The sequence below is a fragment of the Alternaria hordeiaustralica genome (assembly GCF_023758085.1).
Source record: "Alternaria hordeiaustralica strain BMP 2776 chromosome Unknown scaffold_1, whole genome shotgun sequence".
NCBI lineage: Eukaryota > Fungi > Ascomycota > Dothideomycetes > Pleosporales > Pleosporaceae > Alternaria > Alternaria hordeiaustralica.
In genome coordinates, this window is record NW_026056773.1 from 2,768,267 (window position 1) to 2,789,382 (window position 21,116).

Consider the following 21,116-nt stretch of genomic DNA (forward strand, 5'->3'; position numbering starts at 1 on the left):
TGATTCTCTTCAGGCAGCGCCGCACACCGTTTCCCCATGTCACTGATGAGGACGCGTCACCTCCACCCGCACCGGTAGCGGTCCTGTTTGTCGCAAAGTTGTTGCCTTGAGGCCGTCATTCGCGAATACCTGGGCATACCTCGTACGCCCCGCCGCTCCGCAACACGCATCCTCCGCAATGGCGACCATCAACACCCCCGTGAGCCTGCCCGAGGTGACGGAACAGGCCGGAAACTACACATACAATGCGCACATCCCCCTGGCGAATTGGCTGCGCACAGCCAGTACCATGCAGAAAGAGGTGTGTTTACTTGCCATGGCTGAGATGCGCATGCTCACTCCCACCAGGCCCAAGTTTATGAAGCAGAGGGCAACGACGCGCAGACATACCTCCTCCTATACCGGCATGCCGACCTCGTCCTCCAGAAACTACAGGGCCATCCTGATAGGAACAAGCCCGAAAACCGTAAAGCGCTCAATGCTGCAACATCAGCCGTCAGTCGCGACCTAAAGAAGCTCGAGGAAATCGCGCCGCGCATTAAGAAGAGGCACGAAGAATACGAAGAGAGGAGACGAAGACAGAAGGAGAGCCTGCGATCGTTGGAAGGGCAGGGCTTGGGTGCTCTTCCGCAGGAGCTAGACGGGTTGGCGATTCAAGATCGGGGGCCCAAGAGACGGTCGTTCGATTCGCGGCCCACGATCGATGCGCGCTCTCTGGAAAACCAGTCGCTTGCCGCAAGACTGGCGCAGAGAGAAGTGCGGAGGAGAGACACTGTCAGAAGATTTGTGCGGCAGCATGGCATCTCAGAGGAGGAAGAGCATGCGCGCCGCAGCGGAGGCACCTGGGACAGCTGGCAGCAAGGGCCCGACGGAGACGACATCTCAAACCAACTACAAGAAGTTGCCAGACTTCAGCAAAATGGCCATAGAACATCTTACTCTTCGGTAAGCTTCATGCGACAGCCATATGACTTCTTCACTGACAAGTCCAGCGTCCCACGTCTCAGTCCGCGTCCCCATACCACTACCCTACCGTACCCTACAAGACTGCTCAAGAAAGATGGTCGGACTCTCAGTCACGCGACACGGCACCTGCGCGACCTCCCAAAGAGCAGATATACAGGGCCTCTGGCACACCGGCAGCCCCACCGCCGTTGCCGCCCAAGTCTCCAGCTTCTACCTACGATGCGCGATACGATCATTCACGACCTCCTCCTGTCCCAGGCAAGATCTCAGAAAGCGCGCCGCCTTTGCCAAGCAAGATACCGGACCAGAGACCGTTGACACCCTCCACCGAGCTCGACGAATTCACGTTCAAGCCTTCTGCCTTCCTGGAGAATGGCGATCCCCTCCGTCCCGTTTTCCTCCCCTCCCAACTACGCAATCAGTTCCTTGCCGTTGCTTCCTCCAACACACGTCTCAATCTTGAAACATGCGGTATGCTGGGTGGAATACTAAAATCCAACGCCCTCTTCATCACACGACTCATCATCCCCGAACAAACTAGCACGAGCGACACCTGCGAGACGTTAAACGAAGAAGAGCTATTCGATTACTGCGACAAAGAAGAGTTGATGGTCCTCGGTTGGATTCACACGCATCCGACGCAGACCTGCTTTATGAGCAGCAGAGACCTGCACACCCATGTCGGATACCAGGTCATGATGCCAGAAAGCATCGCCATCGTTTGCGCTCCAACAAAGCAGCCTAGGTATGCCATCCAGCTTCCCCTTGATTTCGTTTGAGACACTGACAGTGATACAGCTGGGGTTGTTTCCGCCTTACTGACCCCCCAGGCAAGCAAGCCATTTTGAACTGCAGTCGACCTGGCATATTCCATCCTCACGACGTCGATAACATCTACACCGAAGCGCTCAAGCCAGGCCATGTGGTCGAGCTGACCGACGCGCCCCTGGAAATCGTGGACATGAGGCCCAAGAAGAACTTTTAAGCCATCCTAATACTATAAACATGATATGAGTGCACGAGCAATACCCATCATATGCAGGTCATCGACATGAAGGAACATGTCCATTGCATAGCGAGGAGTTTGGAGCATTTCAAGAGTACATACTGCTCACCGTGTTCTACGGAGTAGCTTACGGGGCATACATTCGTGTATCTTTGTCGATCGATAAGTAAACGCACATATAGAGGTAGCTTAGGTGTGTCCTGTAGATATCACGCATTCATCGATGCCGCCTCCTTTCCGGTCTGATGAGGCGCTGTATACCTCCTCCGTCCCCTCCATACGCTAGTGGCTTGAGCTGTAATCTTGGTATCGCGCGCAAGTCAAGTCATCGTCCGATTGTATAAGAACGAGTCGATGTCACTCTACATCGATCGCTGGTACTTTCGATCGCAAGTACGTCGATATACATGTATTGTGCTGATCCTCCCAGTATTCATAATTTATACAAAGAAGCAAGATGCAACAACGCACCGGCAAGTCCCGCTCGTTTTCCGATCAACACGAGAAAATGCAACGTAAAATTTCCCCAACCCACGTGGGAAAAGGAAAACCTGTTCACGCCTTACCAGCACTTCGGGAATGACCCCAATCTAAACCCACGCACCACCGAGCCCAACCCAACCACCTTTCTCCACTAACGCAATACCCCCATCGCGAACAACAAACATTTCCACGATCGTCGACGTCATCGTATACAACATCAAACACACTCACCACACTTACCCCTTACAGCGGCTATACATCGGATAAGGAACCGTGCCGATACCCGAAGTTCCCCCGAACCGATAACACAGCAGCCCGAAACATTTCGGGAGATCGACAAATCGACAATTGGCATGTCTGTTTAGTCTACTTTTTCGCAACTTGCGACTGTCGTTGTGCATATATGCATATGCCATGTTGCCGAAAGCGGACCTGAGAGTGCAGGTGGTGCTTCGAAACCTGTTTCGCTACTGTGATCATAGTCAAAGTCAGGCAAGACACTCGATGCGAATGTCGTATCAGTGGCCCGTACGAGGCTAGTTAATTGTCACCACGACTATGGTGGTTTGGTAGCGTGGCCATTGTATTAGAAGTACTACGTGTGCGGATGGTCGGGTCTTCAGGCGTTCCATTGGTTTGGGGGGATTCGGGTCGAGTGTAGGTTAGCCAAGGCAGGTTTCTTGTCCTTGTGTCGTTCTAGATTGGGGAACGTTGGGTCCGAAGTCGTGATTTCGGCTTGAGCCGAAGGGTTTGCGGCTAAGGGGTTGTGGATGGGACTTAGTAAGAGTGACTGTGAGCCATGTCGTGCATGCAGGCGGGTACTGTGGGTATTTGATGAGCATGTCCTTCCCGGGCATCGCTGAGGCACTCAAATACATCTGAATGGTATTGAGATGAAGCTTCCATCTACCGTGAAGCTCTGCCAAGGTACAAACAGCCAGCCGCTGTGATTTCAGTAATCACAGTAAAACACCAAGAGCAGTTCCTCGTGCCCGGCATTGAGATCGGCAAACCCCAGAGAGGGCGCAATATGCTTTCGGTATGTCTAAGCTAGCCGCATGGCTTTGCTTCTTCTACGTTGTACTGGGCTAGTCACCGGAGCTTAGATGTTTTAGCACATGTTGGGCGTGTATCGAAAAGGGAGAAAAGAAAAACTTCGCACCTTTGCCGTGATCGAGCAGAGAAAGTCTGTCGAGCCCGACATTAGGTGCCGCTGTCTGCTATCTGCTATCGTCGGCGGGATGATGACAATGGCTGGTATCGACGCGTATGTCTTACTCCGAGTCCGATATCTACGCGGGTCTAGTCGGCGATGGAGTGCAAAAGTCAGCTGCATGCATCGAATCCAGTCGCCGTATCAGCAATGTGCCGACCACCGCAGTATCGTAAGAGGACAGCTCGTAATTGCCGAGGGATGTTTCGAGACATGTGGAAGTGAGGTGAGAGATCGACTGGATATGTTCGCGCAACCTCATGTCATCGTACGACTGGGGTGATGATTACCAGATTCGCGGTACCGAAAAAGGCTCGCGCGGCGGGGAAAGGGAGGCTGCACGGCTACACCACTTTGAGCGGTTCGGCCAAGCCCTTCTCCATAATTCTGATTGGTGGCTCATCGCACATACTGGCCCAGATTCTGTCAAGAGGCTCTCTTTGACCATGGAATCGATTGATGATCACCAGCAACGCTTTCGCCGTTGCCTACACACGGTGTAAAAGGCCGATCAAATCGATTTTACAGTACTCTAACGACTATTCCCCAATACTGTACCCCGCAACTGCTGTGGTCCTCATCCGGGTGTGTAAGCGCGCGCCGCATGCGCGTACAGATGAACACATGCTTACAACGTGGTTGAGACACGATGCGGGAACGGTGGGGACCTGGTGGGATGCGGAGAACGCTCCAGAATATTCAACGGGATCGGTGACTGCAGTTTGACGTCAAAAGTCGCATACTTCAGATAACCGTCGTCCCGAATTCTGATGTGGAGACGCGGTGGTATTTGCGATCGTGGTATGTTCAGTGACCGCCGTTGTGCTTTGAAGAGTTGAATTCGCATCGAGGTGTTACCTCACAGTGCATTATCCGATAAAGTTTGCTTCCCATGCTTTGCTTCAATACGTTCTAGCGATACGGGAGAGCACCAAGTGCCATGTTACTTGGGCGTGTTCCATTGCACCATCTGCTCCACACTTTGTGGCGTACGTATAGCCCTAGTATGCTTCGAGAATATGAGGTTTGGATAACCTTTCTCGCTGGGGTAAAGGAACACGGATAAGCGGCAGAAGAGCCTTTATCTCTCACCGGACCTGGAGCTAGATGTTAGGCGGCCGCGCAAGCAACGTTGTGTGACGTCGTGCTGTGGGCCAGTGGCTGGAGGTCTGGACAACTCGATCTTCGGACGTTCCCGTCCGAGTCATGGTTACTAGAGGTGATTGATGAAAACAGTGGAGTGTTGAAGACTGATTGCTAAGTTAGAATTGACGCAGACGTACAGATGATGCGTGGGTTGACGTTGAGACTTTGGTGACTTTACAAATAGGCGCAGTGACGGACTGGAGGAGCGAGTGTCAAATGACTTCAGCGTGCATGCATAATGTGGACTTCGTGAGAGACGTTGATGTATTTAATTTGTAGGAGTCGACTGCTGAGTCAACATCTTCAACTTGGTGCTAGTTCTTATCCAATGTTGGAGACGGATTCCATCGAGATAATGCAATGAAGATCTACGCGTGCCAACCACGGTATACGATCTTAGTGCCGTACTTCTCACCCTTCTTGAGAACCATCATAGACTTGTATTCTGGAACGTTGACGGCGTTGACGTAGCGGCTGGGTTCGACGCAGAAGCCAGCGCGGGCGCCTCTGGCGGGAAGGTCACCAACGGCAGGTACGTCGATGTATTTACCAGTGTAGAACTGGAAGGCCGGTTCCGTCGAGTGTATTTCGAGGTGGATCTTGGTCTCTGGGTGGTAGAAAGACGCAAGCTTCTGCAGGGGCGAAGAGCGAGTGTCGATGGGAATGCTGCTGGGGTCTGTGTTGGCCACAAAGCAGTCGTCAATATCGGGCTCTTTCTCGCCCAGGGTGAAGGTCTTCTTGGCGCTGACACCGGGGTATTCCTCGATGGGTCCAGTGGGAATACCTCCGTCATCCACGACTTGGTACTTGTTTGTGATGAGGTTGACTTCAGTTCCGGTGATGGTAGGTCCTCCAGACAAGTTGAAGTAGCTATATGCACTCTCAGTAAGACGTCAATGAAAAGGATGATAGACAACTAACCTGTGGTTGGTCATGTTGATTGCGGTCTCTTCGACTTCATCACCGATCAGTTCAGCCTCGTATTCGATGTATAGGACCTCCTGTTGAGCGCCATCGACTTCCTCCTTCGCTTGGATATACCACACGCGCACCTCTACAGTACCGGGGTAGCCTTCCTCGCCATCCTTGCTGACGTATTTGAATAATGTAGCCTCTTTTCCATTACGGTCAACTGTAGTTGGTCCTTCGAATTCTCGCTTTCCCCAGCCAAGGTCGCCGCCGTGGAGAGAGTTGGGGCCGTTGTTGACCGCCAGTTGGTACGACTTTCCATTCAGGTCGTTGATCTTCGCTTTGGACACGCGGTTGGCGATACGGCCAATAGTCTCACCAAAGAATGGGGCATTGTGCTGCTTGTACAGCTCCGCAGTTGGGAAACCCTGGACGATGTTTTTTCCGTTTACAACGAACTTTTGGATGATAGCGCCCAGTGGCAGAAAGGTGAAAGCCTTGGTCGAAGACATAATGCGATCGTCAACGTGACTGCTCTAGTTTTGTGATAGGCTCGCAGATGCAATATTTGGTACGTCTGACCTGCGTCGATCTCATTAGTTGTGTTGTTCAAACGCTATAACGGGTGCCACTATTGCTGCACTCTGGTGAGGTCTGATGTGGTGTGATGAGGGGTAATGCGTGAGAGCGGGGCAGCTACAGGAGGGCACTCACCTCAGCGAGTGGTAGCTTGCGTTCAGTGTTTTGTTTGTTTTGGAACAGGTGACCGATTTTCCTCGATGGCTGCTTGGATGTTTGAGCTTTTGACTGCGAGAGATGAGTGCGCGCGATTGACCTTACATAGAGTACGTATGCGGTGATTGATTAGCCTAATGAGGATGTGGAGCACTCTTGGACATCCTTTCTGCCGTCGTCACCACGTGAAGTACGGCTGAAGTGTTCGCTCGCGAGTACCAACGACCCGTCGGACGGCATGCCGTATGCGGTCATGGTTCGCCTGTGCCCATGGAGCTGTGGCAGTGCGAATGAATGTGATGGGGGCGTGGGGCGAAGGCTGCAATTAGTAATCGAGGGGCAGGGCGCGCACACTGGATTCCGAGAGCATTGAGAACAACATCTTCGACTATAGTACAGTTGAGATTTACAGTAACGCCACCATTTCGATCGCCTTGACAGTCGGTACTACCGACCTGAGGCCCTATTCGAATTTGCCGATCCGCGGAGCGTTGTCGCAACTATGCTTTGCGCAATATTTCACGTCATCGTGAACCGTCGAACTTTCGACACAGAAGATAAGGAAAAGTCGCCAGAAAACCACCAAATGCCGGCCGATTAACGCCGATTGCCATGACCGAAACGAACGCCGTATAGGATTGGAAAGTATCCCAGAACGCTTGAACGCTAAACGAAGAGACGGAGAGAAGCGGAGTTAAGTCCGGACCAATTATGCGCCGACTGGATTTTGTATGAAACTGCTGAAATCCAGGTCGCTGTGGATGTTCCAGTCTGGCATCATCGGATCGCTTTGGCTCATTGATAGGGGATCTACCATCATGTTCTGGTCGTATGCGCTGAAGTTGTCAAATCCATACATGGGCTTGCTGAAGTCTACGGGATCGTCCATCATAATGGAGTCGTTCATCCATGGCGCCCGTGATAGAGTGGAAGGATCCATAGCGCTGGTGTTCATGTATGGTGCTGGTGCCATTTGTGTTTCTTGCTTGATTGGCGGCGACACTACCTGGGACTGTCGAGGGAATGGGCTGTTCATAGGCGGTGTTGGCGGCGCGTTGTGGCGCGCAAATGGACTGTCAAAAGCGAAGGATTTGGTCGTCGGTGTACCGTTATACGATGAGTTTGGCGAAACGTGGCCATGTTCAGAGTCTGAGCTAACGGATGCCCGTCGTCGGGTGTATGGGGCGCCTCCTTCAACTAGTTTTTGTTGCATGCGGCTGCAATCTTCTTCGAAACCCTCATAGTGACTCTTGTCGTCTCCAGGTGATTGCAAAAGATCGAGACGTTCCAGGATGTCGTGTGTCAACGGATGGCCGCCTGAGGATTCTTGCAACGGCTGTCCTGGCCAACTCTCGCCTCGTTGCAGGCGACTGTACAGTTCCCTAAGACCGGCTACCAATTGGGTTTGTTGCTGTTCGAGCATCTCAACATATCTACAACAGTCAGATCGAAACTTATTGCGAGGGTGCATGGTAACATACCCTTTCGGGTACACTTTGTCTTGCGACTTCTTCCTCTCGCCAAATACGCAGATGGCGTTGTCGGCTTTGCATCGAGTGCAAGGGCTTGATCCGTCGCACTTGCACTTGTTAGAAAGGCATACAGGCACAAAAGAGGTCGTACATACCTTTGACTTCTTCAATCGGCATCGGTCGCATGCCTTGCATACTCGCTTCCTAATGTTGTCTTGGGCTTCCATCGAGTCTGACCTATGAGGTGACATGTCGATTGGTATGGTACAAAGTGGAGCAAAGGTGTGTTGGTGAGAATGGTGTGGCTGAGTTGGACTTCAAGTCAATGTGGTAGTGGTCGATGAGATATCTGGTCGACCGAGTGGAGTATCTAAGGGTACTTTTATCGAGAGGTGGAAGTGGAAATTAAGGCCTAAATAAGGTCGTAGCCCTCTGTGGGTAGCAAAGCATTATATCTTTTCACGTCAGCGAACAGTCAAGGCGGACGTTCGGCGTTAACCTTGTGCCCTGGGTGCAAAAGCCCTGTAATGGAACTGTAATTATGAAATACGCCGGCGCTGGGCAGCTAAGCACCCCTGTCTCCTTACACATCATCAATCGGCGCACGTACGTTGGATTACATTAGTCGATGTGCAGGGATTCTTGGCCTGTTGCAGGGCGCCAACCTTACAAGGACTGGGCTCAGTTGGCGGACGACACGAGAAAGCGAGGGCGCGGAGTCGGCCAACCAGCGGACCGTGACCGTGGCCCACGAAACTTGCTATGGAAGAAAATCCGCACCTGTGGTGGCAGCAGAACAGGTGACGTGAATTCGGCGAATACGCGGGCGTAAAGTACGCTCGAAAATCTCTCCAGATCGCTGTTCGCTGTCCTCGGCTACCGGCAACACGACATCCACGACCAAAAACATGCGGACAAACACGCTGCCCGAGTTGCGACTCCCAGTCATTGGATGCTTTCCAGAAGTCGTCATCAAGGTCGACCATGTGGCTCACCATGTGCGCGGTCTGCAATCAGTCCACCGGTCATCATTATGCTTTATCACTAATTGTGTTATTTCGACCGCTCGTCGACGAAGTATCCTGTACAGACTCAGGCCTCGGCCGAAGAAAAGCACGACGGGCTGACTGAGCGATCCTCCTCGTGCTTGCTGAAAATTCGCTCTTTCGGACGTTAGAAAATCGCTCGCGGAACGTCGCAAGTGACCCGTCCGAGCTGAAAGAGGACTGGAGCGCGAGATAAGCTGTACGATGGTGCGGGTTTCGCGTACGAACTCACGCAAAGTACCGTCAATGCCTGACCAGCAGCAGTTGATTAATCGGTGGACGGGCAAAGCACAGCTGGGCACGCATTCCTTCTTCAGGAGCTGCATGCTGTTAATGGATACCGTCGCTTGTCAATGTAAGCGCAGCTACTCTCAGCGGTTTGCATCGTTTAGAGTTGCTGACCGCGTCTTGTTCCAGTCACGAACATGAGAATGCCCAATGCAGAATTTCTTTTGTTGATCCTGGTTAGCCACTTCGTTCCTGAGTCTTGGGTAGGCACGATCACCCATGCCTCAGCCACCGCGTACATCGGCCCCGGTTGTTCACTCATCCATACTCATCTATACTCATCTGCGACTTTGGTAGCCCTTTGCACTCAAGCACCGCTGCACTGCATGTGCCATTGGCAAGGCATACAACTACCTTGGTTTGGGAGATTTGATGTTGGAAGACCCACACAAAGCGTCGTCAGGTTGGGGGGCTGAGGTCATTTTCGTACATTGTTGCGAACGCCGTATTCATCACAAGTTCGACACGCCTATACGACGCCTACGCTGACAAGGCCTGCCATGTCTTGGCGGACGTGGTCCTGGGGCGCTCATACAATTCACGTGCTGCGAATGTCAACGCCCGCAAACGTTTAAGCGCCTTCATCACACCTGCATGCGTGGAACTATGGGCAAGAAAGATGAGCTATAATTGCGTTCAACGGTTCTCACGAGGTTCGCCCCTTGAATTCAGGGAACCCGCTGACGCTTGAACGTGTATATACGCCTCAGCACCCACGCTGTCCTCCCGGAGCCCATAGCTCGTTAGCGGTAACGGCACGTCTACTGTCCATCTCAATAGTGAGCGGCTTCGGCGAGTTATCTCGCCTTGCTGAATGGCTTACGAACTGACCAGTGCGGAGTTGGCAAGAGCGATCATGTAAGCCCATGATCTTGTTTGTAAATTCGGCGGTTCTCGAACACCTCAGGGTTCTTGTCGATCAACCCCGCTGTCATTAGGCCTTTGCTCTAATGGAAGCTTCCTAGCTTTCTACAAGTTACAGAAAGCGTCACTCAGGAACGAGCGTGTGCCAGAGCTGTATCATTACAGGAATGAAAGTAATCAGGTCCAAAGTTCAGCAGCTGTACGGCCTTCTTTCTGAGGTCAAATACAGCGGTCTTCCTTGTCGCGTTGGGCGAAGAGCACCTGTCCTGCCCAACCCCATCTTGGTAAAGTTTCATGGTTGTTGTGGGAATCGCGATGCACATCTCCCCATTATCGCTACCTGCGAAATGATGGTCCGTTATCTTCACACCGTCAGGAGTCTGCGTGCGCTTACATGGGCCACGCATGAATTCCAGTGAGACCATCCGCACTCCGTCGACGATGATTGGCAAGATCGACAGGCTCTGGCTTACATAACTTGATGAGATGGCCCTATTCATATTGGTCACGACAGGGGTATAGCATCAAGACCTCGTCGACCCAGCCTGCGTCCTATAAGCGGCCTTACTCAAAGCCAAGCCCGACAATAGCACCTGCACTGCCAGCCAGCAAGGCATTGTCAATCGCAGTTCTTCGAACGCGCCGCTGATCTATGCAGAACCCAGATAATGCGAGCCGTGTTGAGTTTATTCATTGCACGTTTCAACCCCAAGTCGATCACACGATCGTGCCAAAAGGAGCCAAGAGGCAGATGCGTCTTGGATGGGTGGAGCGCACATGTCGAGTCACTAGCCACATGCGCCAGCCACAACGCGCGACCTCAGGCCTCGCTTGTTTTGACGGATCGCACATGAGCCGGGTGCCGAGTGGCCAACGGTCCCACGAAGGAACAGTACTCTGATGGGCGCACAACGATCCGTTTTACCGAGCGACCACTGCAAATTGTAAACTCGTGGCAACCCTCACTAATTCACGGAGACAGATTACTGGTCGGGCGATACTGGGTCGGGAGACCAAGACTTCCGCCCAGGTGTCGGTAGGTCAGCCTGAACTCCGCCTCATGATCACCACAAATCGCTTCCTAAACAACGAGGACTAATGATCACGGGAACCCTACCTGGTCCCGGCGCCATATAGGGGCCTCATTTCGATTCGAGATCTAAGTGTAGAATACTTGCGCATCGAGCCACATGCCGCGCATCCTGGGCATCTCAGACTTCCAAGCCTCGAAGCAACGTGTACCTCGCAATGAGGAGTCTTCTGGCGCCAAGGTTTATCTGGCGGTGTCCATTCTCCGCTACTGTGGTAGGGACGAAAATACGCGGCACCCATCATGCTCGGCAATGCAGTGGCTTCCGGCTTGGAACATCCGAAGCCGAGTCAAACGGTCGTTGTGAACACCGCGCGACCGAGCCTGGCCCTGAAAGCTCTTCGCGGCTAGGGTCCCAGGTCCCTCGTCTTCGCGCTCGCTATCATCCAACGCGAAATGATGTCAATGAACCTGAAAACACAACTTCATTCACATGGCTAGCTCGCTGCAGCTTCCCAGTCATCGATAAGCCGATTTTCGCGATGAAATGTGGCTGACGAAAAATCGGCCGGTCTTCCTGTGCGGGCAAGCCGCACGTCGCAGCCGAGTTGAGCCTCATAGACGGGAATAGCAGTGAGGCGAATCACCAAGGTCGTTCCGTTCCCACTTGGTCCCGCTGGAAAATTCAAGGCTGAAAGCTTCGACGCTTGTGTACTACTACGGTCTGCCCACCCACGTCACATCGCAGACAGCCACGTTGTTGAGGTCTCGAACAACGGATGCTCACTAAGGAACAGTGCTTTGTGGATCTCTGAAGAGCCTGAGGAGGAAGGTTGACGCGAAAGCCGTACACCACCAAATACCAAGCTGAAGCACTATTGACTAAACCTTCGCCTGCTGGTCAGGCTTTGAGATACTAATCATGTTCAGACGGTGCTCAGACACTTCTCATGGCACGGCGCATCTCAACGCACTGGACGGCATCAACATACCGACATTATAGCATGCATCACCCATGAGACAGCATTGCGAATTGCTGCAGCTATCACGTCTCGGCAATATCCGCAACGCGAAGGACCTGGTGATCAATGATCGACCCGTTAACAGCATATCCACTGCTGGATGGGGAACCCCAGCTCCAAGCGCCAGCACACTGGTTTCGCCGAGAGCAAAATGCATCCCCACTTGGACCATGACAGCGAGGGTCGAGACTTGTTTCATGAGTGCGCGTCTGCGTGTCAGCCACCGGCGATAAGTTTTGAGCATCAATTATGACGTTCTTGTGCAACCTTTTGGTCTAGAGTACCGCCATTTCTCCCTTATCAGATTGACTATCACGTAAGCTGTTCTCGCAGAGGCTGTCGGTAGACTTGCCGTGGTAGGCCACAAAGTAGTCACGAAGTAGTCACGATCTGAGAGACCAGCGGGTCCAAAGATGGAGATTTCTTTCGATACCAGAATTTGCGATCGTACGAACGTTGTTCGAAATAACTTGCTTTCGGCTTTTCGTACAGGAGCAATCGGCCCTTCAGACGCATTGATATCACTGACCACGATGACCGTCCGCGATCGACGTCCGGGACGGGACAACTGATGTCCTTACGTCCGCAATGTTTCCTTCGAAATACCTTTGGATGCCCGCGGTTTCGCATCAAAGCTGCGATCACTCAATCAACTTTGTCTTGTTTCGAAACCATTACTGTGCTGGACAGGTCGGGAGTAATGGTGGATGGTGTGCTGATGCGATTATGCTCACGCGATCACCAAAACCTGTAGGTCCTCCAGCCTGCCTGGTCAGAAAGAGCTATTGATTGGGAATGGCATGTGGGGTCAAGATACTTCATCTGGGACACGTGCGTCCTCACATGAGAGAGGGATGTGACTCGACTATCTTATGCTGGTAACAATATGACCGCGGGATATTGTAACTCCTCAATCACCCCCTCTGGTCGCAGCAGACCGGTACAATCATTGTCGCCAGCATACAGCAGGCTGTAGAGCGACAAGCTACTTGCAATTTATTGCCTTGGACAGCCAAGAGATTGCCTTGCAAACAATCTCTATACGACCGCCATACGACGGCTACACAGTCGGCTGATCGGCACCCATGTGGTACCCCAGTCCCAACACAAGATATGCGCGAAAGAGGCGAACAAGAACGGCTGAACAACCTCGCTTAGAGAATTCCCCAGCGATATACAGCTTTCGAGTGTATCACATCGCCTCGTATGCATTCGTTACACCAGGCGGCAAGTGGAATTTCTGCACAAGCAGGATTTTCGACGACGTCACCGTGTTCTCAAGACAGACCGAAAACGGGCTCGGTTACAGCCGCACTTGGTGTTTTTGGGCAATGACAGCAAGGCTACATTACCCCATTCGTACCCATGTTCGTCCTTCTCAGCGTTGCGAAGCCAAGCAAGAGGTGCCCCGCATTGCTCTAAACTCTGAATCGGACACCTTGGCCACAGCGAATCAACGGTCAGTAGTATGGTAAAACGGGTATCGTGGAACATCGGCGTGCGGTTGCGGCTGAGTCTTGAAGCTTGCGTCCGTGGAGTCGAATTCCTTGATACCGCGCAATTACAGGGATAGATGGAGAACGGGCGACTCGTTAAGATGTCGATCAGTGGCACAGTCCGATACGCATCGGCCTTGTACCTGATAATTCGGCACGTCATCTCGTCAAGATTTACAGACAGTACGGCAAACCATTCCAATGATGGATCTGTAGCTTTTCTGGCGCACCACATGCCCAGACATCACCTTTTCGCAGGGGTCGATCATCATTTGCGGTTACCATCACCGCACTCGAGTAATGCGCAATATTACCATCTCCTGTTGATCTGTAACGAACCTCGGGATCTTCGCATCAACAGTACTCGTCAGTCGGCGACGTGCACCGGCGAGGTAATTACAACTGTTTATGCGTCGCATCGCATTTTCAACAAAACGTCACAGATGAACAAATGAGCTCACCGCTACGGAGACCTTTTCCCCCACCAGTCAAGGGAGCAGAACAGTACGTTCGACTGTGCCGAGGAAAATTGCATGATCTCGGACGAAAGTTCCGCCCAACTAGTATACCTCCAGTTCACCTCAACAACCTTGGGTCCAACAAAACGGAGCCAAAAGTTTGTTTCGTTGCTGAAGTAAGATGCAAGGCAGATAGGCAACGTGAATGGCGCATATCCGTCGCGTCATCGCGTCATCGCGTCATTCACGCCGATCGGGGCATTGCAGACGTTGAGCAACGGCGATGGATTTCGCTTCGGGGCCATAATGCGAGGGCAACTATGCAGTAGGCACTGATCAGATTCTCATTGCATCGCCCGATCAATAGCCAAAGAACGAAGAGCAGGAAGATGATTCCGTCATACGTCGAGCGCTTTTTCAATTTGACCGTTTCCACAAGTTTGTCACTTGCTCGAAAGATACAACACCGCAATCCGATTAGCGACAATGACCACCATCGCAATGCTATATCAGAACAAAGCCTCTAAGCACGTAGCTTTCCAAACAATCATATCAAGTTCCTCTTTCCTGATCCCCACCTCTACCCAAGAAAAGGAAAAAGAACTGGCCAAGGCATGCTCAAGTAAGCTTACACCGATAATGTACCTCCCACGCGCAGAACAATAAACCAATCGTCCAACGTAGACTCACGATAAGCGAAGACCGATGAACAAGTCTCGGGTCCAGGCCCCCTCACTTTCGCAAAAAAAGTCTCCGGTGGTGTGGCTTGATGATACGTCCCAAGGTGCGACATTTTGTTTCAAGTCAAAAGCAGCTGTGTCGAATTGATAACGAACGGGACTAGAGTTGCAAAACAGGAGTATTGTGGCTGCTTAGTAGTATGCAGGTAAGTACGTGAGTTGAGTGAGTTAGCTGGTTAGGCAGCTGTAGCTACCTTGGTCAGCTTGAACGACGCGGTGGTCCTTGAGGTTAGGCGACGTGAGGGTATTCGCGAGGGTTTGGTCACGTTTCTTGACAGCGTGAAAGTCAATGTACAAGGCAGACAGATACAATTTATTTCGTCCAGAAGGCCCAGGAGCCAAGATATCACCTGGGCAGGCAGATTTCCCTTCCCTCACACAGCCTCATCTATCTGTACACCGTGAAGCTGGGGCAAGTACCCAGTAAAGACGCGGAGACATGACGCCGTCTTCGCTAGAGAAAACACAGTAAAGACCGCGAAAATCCGGGGCATCTTGGTGGTCTTGGTACACGGACTGAGTTCTGGGGGCAAACCTGTCGTGTTTAGTAAACCCGTTGCGAAAGCTTATATAAGAGTCTAGAACTGTCACGGGAAGCGGAGCAACGTCCACGGACTGAGCGCGAATAAGCCCTAAAGGTACGGCCGTAGTGTGTTTCGCGATAACAACGAGCAACAGCAGAAAGATTAGCATGATAGCACTAAAGACGCAAGACGGGATCGAGATGAACAGCGAAGAAGGATAGATCTAAATTACCAATAAAGCGCACGTACGATCGCAGACGATGCTGCTTTCGCTGTGCTTTGCTTACCGCCGCCGTGACCGAAAACCAAACCAACCCAATCCGAGGGGTATTCGCAACGCTATGCTTTCTCAACTAAAAACAGGACACACAATTAAACTCTATCTACGGCATCCCAGTACACAAACATAAAGCCAACAACCAAGGCCGAAGTAATACCCATCATGATCAAAACAACGTGATAACGGCCACAAACTTCCCCCAACGGAGGACGCGAACCCGGCAACGTGTCGTCGGAAGAATTGCGACGAGGAGAGGGTGGTGGTGGTGGCGGAGCAGGTTGCGCTTCGAGGTCAACAGCGCCGTCTTGCTGCTCAACCTCCCCATCTGCACCCACGTTCTCGAGCACACCGCCGGTAATCACCATTGCAGGTGGAGCACCAGCATCTGTAGGAGGTGGAATAGTGTCCGCGAATGTATGACAAGACTGCACGGGTGGACGAAGCGGAGTCCATGGTGTCGCCTTCCTGCGTGGTCGGCGTGAAGGCTTCAGTAAGTGCAGAAACGACTATGTCTTGCCCTTCTCATACTCCATGTCCGCATCCTGAAGCTCGGCTTCCAGCTGTGCGCGGGCCTCCGCATCTGGCGCTGGTGAGCTGGACGCACCTCGCGAACTCGCCGGTCGGGATGGCAGCAACGTAAGGCCTTCGTTGGCGGCTTCGCTATTGTGTAACGACTTTTGGCGCTTGAGGGCGGGTTGTTCGCTATCGGATGTGGGCGCTGCGATTGCGAGGCCGAGCTGGTTTGCTTCGTCGGGATGTTCAGAAATCCATCGGTCGCGCCATCGCTCGCGCATCACGTCGTATATGAACTGGAACTGTATCTTTGACTGAACCATGCCAGCTCGCTGGTCTCGGAGCATCTCCACAACTCTCAGTACGGGATCCTCGTCCTCTGGTACATCGTCCAAGGCGCCCTCGTCAAGCTCCTGCATAAGCCAGTCGAGCGCAATGAAGGTGCCGCTGCGACCGATGCCTGCGCTGCAGTGGACGATGCGTGGGTTGGTCGCGTTGTCTGTGTTCTTGGATCGCGAGATGTCCACCAGCTTCAGCATGCCAGCGCGATCGTCGCCCTCTGGTACCGAGAAGTCTGGCCAGCCAGCGAAGAGCAGATGCCAGATCTTCCTCGACTCGCTGCCGTCATCCGTTGTCATATCGATTTCCCTCACTTGCGTCCTCGCCTCTTCATCTATTGTGTACGACGCGAGGTGAAGGTTGTGTACGAAGCCGTCTTCGAATTCGTCGTGCTCGTTGATGCGCATGTCCGGACTCGACGGCGATTGCGGGTAGTAAGGGTAGCATTTCTCTCGATTCGCTTCGTGGGTCTGGGTCAGCATGACTATGACTGCGGGCGACTGATTCTCCTTCCATATCATGCGCCAGATGTGCGACCAGCTGTCGGATTTGGGGCCTTGGGTCGCAATGTACTTGAGCGCCGTCCCAGACTTGGTGGTCTCGAGCAGTATTGGCGAGGCATTGATGTAATCGAAATGGCCTTCTGGTACGTCAAGATGCACTCTGTTGGACTGGTATGGGTCGACGTTGATGTATCGGTTGCGGATGGCGTAGTCTTCCCCAAAGCACCTTGCCCACTTGCCGGGTTCGTCGGGTCCAGTCCCCTGGGCCGTATCCCTTAGGCGCTCCATCTGCGCCATCTCCAAGCGATTCCATTTGGTATTTATGTCCTTGCTCTGCTTCAGGAAAGCGGGATAGGGAACTGCATCTTCGCCGTTTGCTTCGCTAGGGACGGGCGCAGTGGAGATGACGAGACTATTCGTGCTCACAGAGGGAGTGTTGGCGGCCGGGGTGTTGAGGGACGAGGTGGTGATTGATCGCGTGCTGTCCTTGCTACGGGAGCGCTTGGACGAGGTGGGCGAGATGGCATCGCCGGCTTGAGCCATGGCTGGGTCGGTCCTGATGAGGACGCCCTTGAGCTTCGCCTTGCGCCGGAGGGCGCGGAGTTTATGCAGCTTGAAGGAGTTGTTATGGGATTCCGGGAGCGATTCGGGTCCTGGCAGTGGAGGAGCAAGAAAGTTTGACGAGGGGATGGTGACGGGAGGCGGTTAGGTGCAGGCGTGGCGCGTCCAAGAAAGGAATAACGGGCTTGATAGTGGAGTGCCGCAGATGATATGCCTCCACTGACACGTGTGCGACTCGTGGGGGTCCGGGGCCTTGCCAGATTGATATCTAGCGATGGAGCAGCGTATAGCAATACGCTGGGCGACGATGCGCCGTTGTGCAGTGGCTGGCCGAGGATGTTGACAAGCTGATGTCCAAGGCGATTCCGAGGCTGTTGTCGCGCGAGGAAGGCGACTGTAAGATTATCCAGCCAACGGCGTGCAGCGCCCAAGAACCAGGTTCCAGCGAGGCGTGTTCTAGATGAGGGGCTGTACGCGAGCGTGTAGTGGAGCAGCTGGCGGGGGTGCGCGGGCAGGTCAAGGCGTTGTCGAGCAGGCTGACAAGGCGGCCGACGTTATCCCAGCGATGGTAAGAAGAAAGATGCAACCACAGAATAGAAGATGGGAGACTTGAGATGTCCAGAAACCAAACATTTGTACGTCACCAGAAGAAACAATCGATGAAGCGAGGGTCCACATCAAACGTCAGGCGCGGTCGCGTCACAGGTGCAGGCAGGGCCAGTCCGGTTGTGTCTAGTTGCTTCCGCTCGCCATTCCGAGGCTGCTCCATTGATGATCCATCACTCCCACACCATTGCCACCACCCCTCCCCAACGCAACGCCTGCACGCATCTGCTATCTCGCCGTAGCAGCTACCCGCGCTTGTGAATGCTTGATTGAACACACCATGGGTGCTCCCTGGTTCGCTCTCTTCGAGGTTTGTGCCATCCCCCGCCTAAACAGAGACATCAAGCTGACAGCTGGACAAGGCTTGGGCCGTCGCAAAGGCACGTCGGCAATCCTCCACATCCCCATGTCGCTACAGCTACTGACTCTCCGAAGCTCATCCGCTCTCCGGCATTCAACCGAGCCATCCAGAAGGCCTATCGCAAGATCAACCGGCTGCCCGACTTTGAGCAGAAAAATGGCGGAGGCAGTACGTCTTGATGAGCACCGGCTACACAATCAAGTACTAACTTCTCCAGGAACGGGCCCATCATCCCTCGACCATTTCAGAGATGAAGTGAAGAACCAGTTCCGCGAACTTACATGGCAAAAGCGCCCTCCCAAATGAGAACGCCTTCAGTTACAGACCGCTCCTCTCCTCTCCTCTCACCCTGTACGAAACGCATTACGAATACATCGGACACCCCGTGACACGACACGCGACACCTGGCATTTGATTCGGCATGAGACGGAAGCACAATGGTCGAAGAGCGTAAGACAGACACTACACGAGTCACGCGAACGAAGATGCGTCTTCTGGGGCTAGAGGGCGAAACGACAAAACATTATTCCGTTGGACGTTCGGCTTCGCCAAGCATCCTCCCATGCTGAGCATGTTCTGCACCACACATCCCACCAGACCATTCTGGGTTCACTTTGTCCTAGCTCGACGAAGGAGACTACAAGCTTGCTCAGAAGACAGGACGAGACAGAGGTCCCTTTCATATGGTGGTTGAGACACGAACATACGAGCTTTCAGCTTTCGACTTGGTGCCAATTTTGGATCCATATGCTCCACGTCTACTCACGCCATGTGTTCTTTGGAAGCCATGGAAGCCAGGATTGTTCATAGCACTCTCTCTACAATGCCACGCATTCTCACTCAACTCAAGTGTGCAACACATATACGAAGACACCGCTCCCACACTGGGTGCTGCAATCGTGGCAGACATCGGTGATCGATGCATTACCGCATCGACACAATTCGCCGGATGTGATAGCCGTGAGCGCATCGCCACCTCAGATGTACTATCTTGCCAAGTGGATGTTGATCCCTGAGGTCTATTTGTGACATACCTCTTCATGAATGCATTGTTACGTCATGCATGAATCACAACCATCTGCTTCTTATACCGTCACTTCATCCAACGTCAACTTACACAGCAATCAATTCACACAACTCATACACTACAACATGCCTTCTGCAATAGTCACCGGAGCAACTGGTACGTACCAAAGTTATTCCATTCGGTCCTATCCTCACCTCGCCTAGGCATCCTTGGCCGTGAGATTGTCTCCGAACTCAGCCAACACCGCCAACAATGGCCCACAATCCATGCTCTCTCGCGCAGCAAGAAGGAAGACTATGCCGAAAATGTCATTCACAACCACATTGACTTACAGTCTTCTCCCGATGAAATGGCCAATGATCTCAAAAACGTGCGCGGCGAATACATTTTCTTCGCCGCCTACCTAGCCCAAGACAAAGAAGAAGACGCCTGTGAAGTCAACGGCCGCATGCTCTCCAACTTCCTCTCCGCCCTCGAAAAGACCGGCGCAGTCTCAGATGTCAAGAGAATCATTCTAGTATGTGGTTGCAAGCAATACGGTGTGCACCTAGGCATGCCGAAACAACCCATGACTGAAGACTTGCCCTGGCTGACCGACACGTCGAAATGGCCCCCGAACTTCTACTACAACCAGCAAAACATACTGCACGAGTTTTGCACCAAGCACAACAAAGAGTGGGTAGCCACCTACCCCAACGACGTAATCGGCTTCGCTGTGGGAAACTTCATGAATCTTTCTTCCGCTATTGCCCTCTACACCCTCGTGTCCAAAGAGCTCTCCGGAAACGAAGGTCTCACGTTCCCCGGCTCACCCACTTTCTACACCAAATTCGACTCCTTCACTTCTTCCAAGCTGCACGCCGAGTTCTGTGCCTGGGCGGCTCTGGAGCCGCGCGCTGCGAATCAGGCTTTCAACGTCGTCAACGGCGATGTGGAAAGTTGGCAGAACCTCTGGCCCAAGGTCGTTGAGTACTTTGGCGGGAGGGTTAAGCCTGATCAGTTCAAAGATGCGTATACAACCGGTGGTGTGGGATCCAGCCTCATCAAGAGAGTCGTGGGCAAAGAGGACATGTCGAGTGCTATGGATATGGCGCCTCAGCCTCCTATCAGTGTTGTTGCAGATGAGATTGGTATTCAAGGCACGCCGGCGCTGGAGAAGAATGTCGTGGAGCAGCATGTGGATTTGGTCAAGTGGTCGCAGCGGGCCGATGTCAAGGCTGCATGGGAACTTCTTGCTGAGCGCGAGGGTTTGGACAAGAGTACTTTTGACAAGGCGACGTGGGCGTTCACGGGGTTCGCATTGGGACGCAACTTCGATCTGGTGATTAGCATGAGCAAGGCAAGGGAGTTTGGCTGGACTGGCTACAGAGATACCTGGGCAAGTTTGAGAGACGTGTTTGAACAGATGAGGGGAGCTGGGTATCTACCAAACGCTTAGTTGGAGATGCATTGCATAGTGCCTCTGATGATAGTCCCAATAAAAATGTTTGTGGTATACTTTTATTTTCCCCTTGCCTTGCTTTAATGG

General features: G+C 52.8%; 6 protein-coding genes across 6 annotated transcripts; 3 read left to right on the forward strand and 3 right to left on the reverse strand.

Annotated features, from left to right (window-relative positions):
* Positions 1 to 178: 178 nt before the first annotated feature.
* Positions 179 to 1,951, forward strand: J4E84_000872 (uncharacterized protein; the record flags this gene model as incomplete). The annotated part of the gene is made up of 4 exons (XM_049383507.1): positions 179 to 301; positions 349 to 945; positions 993 to 1,711; positions 1,765 to 1,951. 4 exons carry the CDS (start codon positions 179 to 181, stop codon positions 1,949 to 1,951), a joined length of 1,626 nt encoding a protein of 541 aa, XP_049249025.1.
* A 3,231-nt stretch (positions 1,952 to 5,182) lies between these two features.
* On the reverse strand, positions 5,183 to 6,235 carry J4E84_000873 (uncharacterized protein; the record flags this gene model as incomplete). The annotated part of the gene is made up of 2 exons (XM_049383508.1): positions 5,183 to 5,684; positions 5,736 to 6,235. The coding sequence occupies 2 exons, from the start codon at positions 6,233 to 6,235 to the stop codon at positions 5,183 to 5,185; spliced, it is 1,002 nt and encodes a 333-aa protein (XP_049249026.1).
* A 932-nt stretch (positions 6,236 to 7,167) lies between these two features.
* On the reverse strand, positions 7,168 to 8,181 carry J4E84_000874 (uncharacterized protein; the record flags this gene model as incomplete). The annotated part of the gene is made up of 3 exons (XM_049383509.1): positions 7,168 to 7,891; positions 7,940 to 8,037; positions 8,086 to 8,181. 3 exons carry the CDS (start codon positions 8,179 to 8,181, stop codon positions 7,168 to 7,170), a joined length of 918 nt encoding a protein of 305 aa, XP_049249027.1.
* Positions 8,182 to 16,184: 8,003 nt separating this feature from the next.
* J4E84_000875 (uncharacterized protein) lies at positions 16,185 to 17,576 on the reverse strand (the record flags this gene model as incomplete). The annotated part of the gene is made up of 1 exon (XM_049383510.1): positions 16,185 to 17,576. The coding sequence occupies one exon, from the start codon at positions 17,574 to 17,576 to the stop codon at positions 16,185 to 16,187; it is 1,392 nt and encodes a 463-aa protein (XP_049249028.1).
* Positions 17,577 to 18,480: 904 nt separating this feature from the next.
* J4E84_000876 (uncharacterized protein) lies at positions 18,481 to 18,867 on the forward strand (the record flags this gene model as incomplete). Its single annotated transcript, XM_049383511.1, has 3 exons — positions 18,481 to 18,510; positions 18,636 to 18,729; positions 18,779 to 18,867. The coding sequence occupies 3 exons, from the start codon at positions 18,481 to 18,483 to the stop codon at positions 18,865 to 18,867; spliced, it is 213 nt and encodes a 70-aa protein (XP_049249029.1).
* Positions 18,868 to 19,713: 846 nt separating this feature from the next.
* On the forward strand, positions 19,714 to 21,026 carry J4E84_000877 (uncharacterized protein; the record flags this gene model as incomplete). Its single annotated transcript, XM_049383512.1, has 2 exons — positions 19,714 to 19,744; positions 19,792 to 21,026. 2 exons carry the CDS (start codon positions 19,714 to 19,716, stop codon positions 21,024 to 21,026), a joined length of 1,266 nt encoding a protein of 421 aa, XP_049249030.1.
* Positions 21,027 to 21,116: the final 90 nt, after the last annotated feature.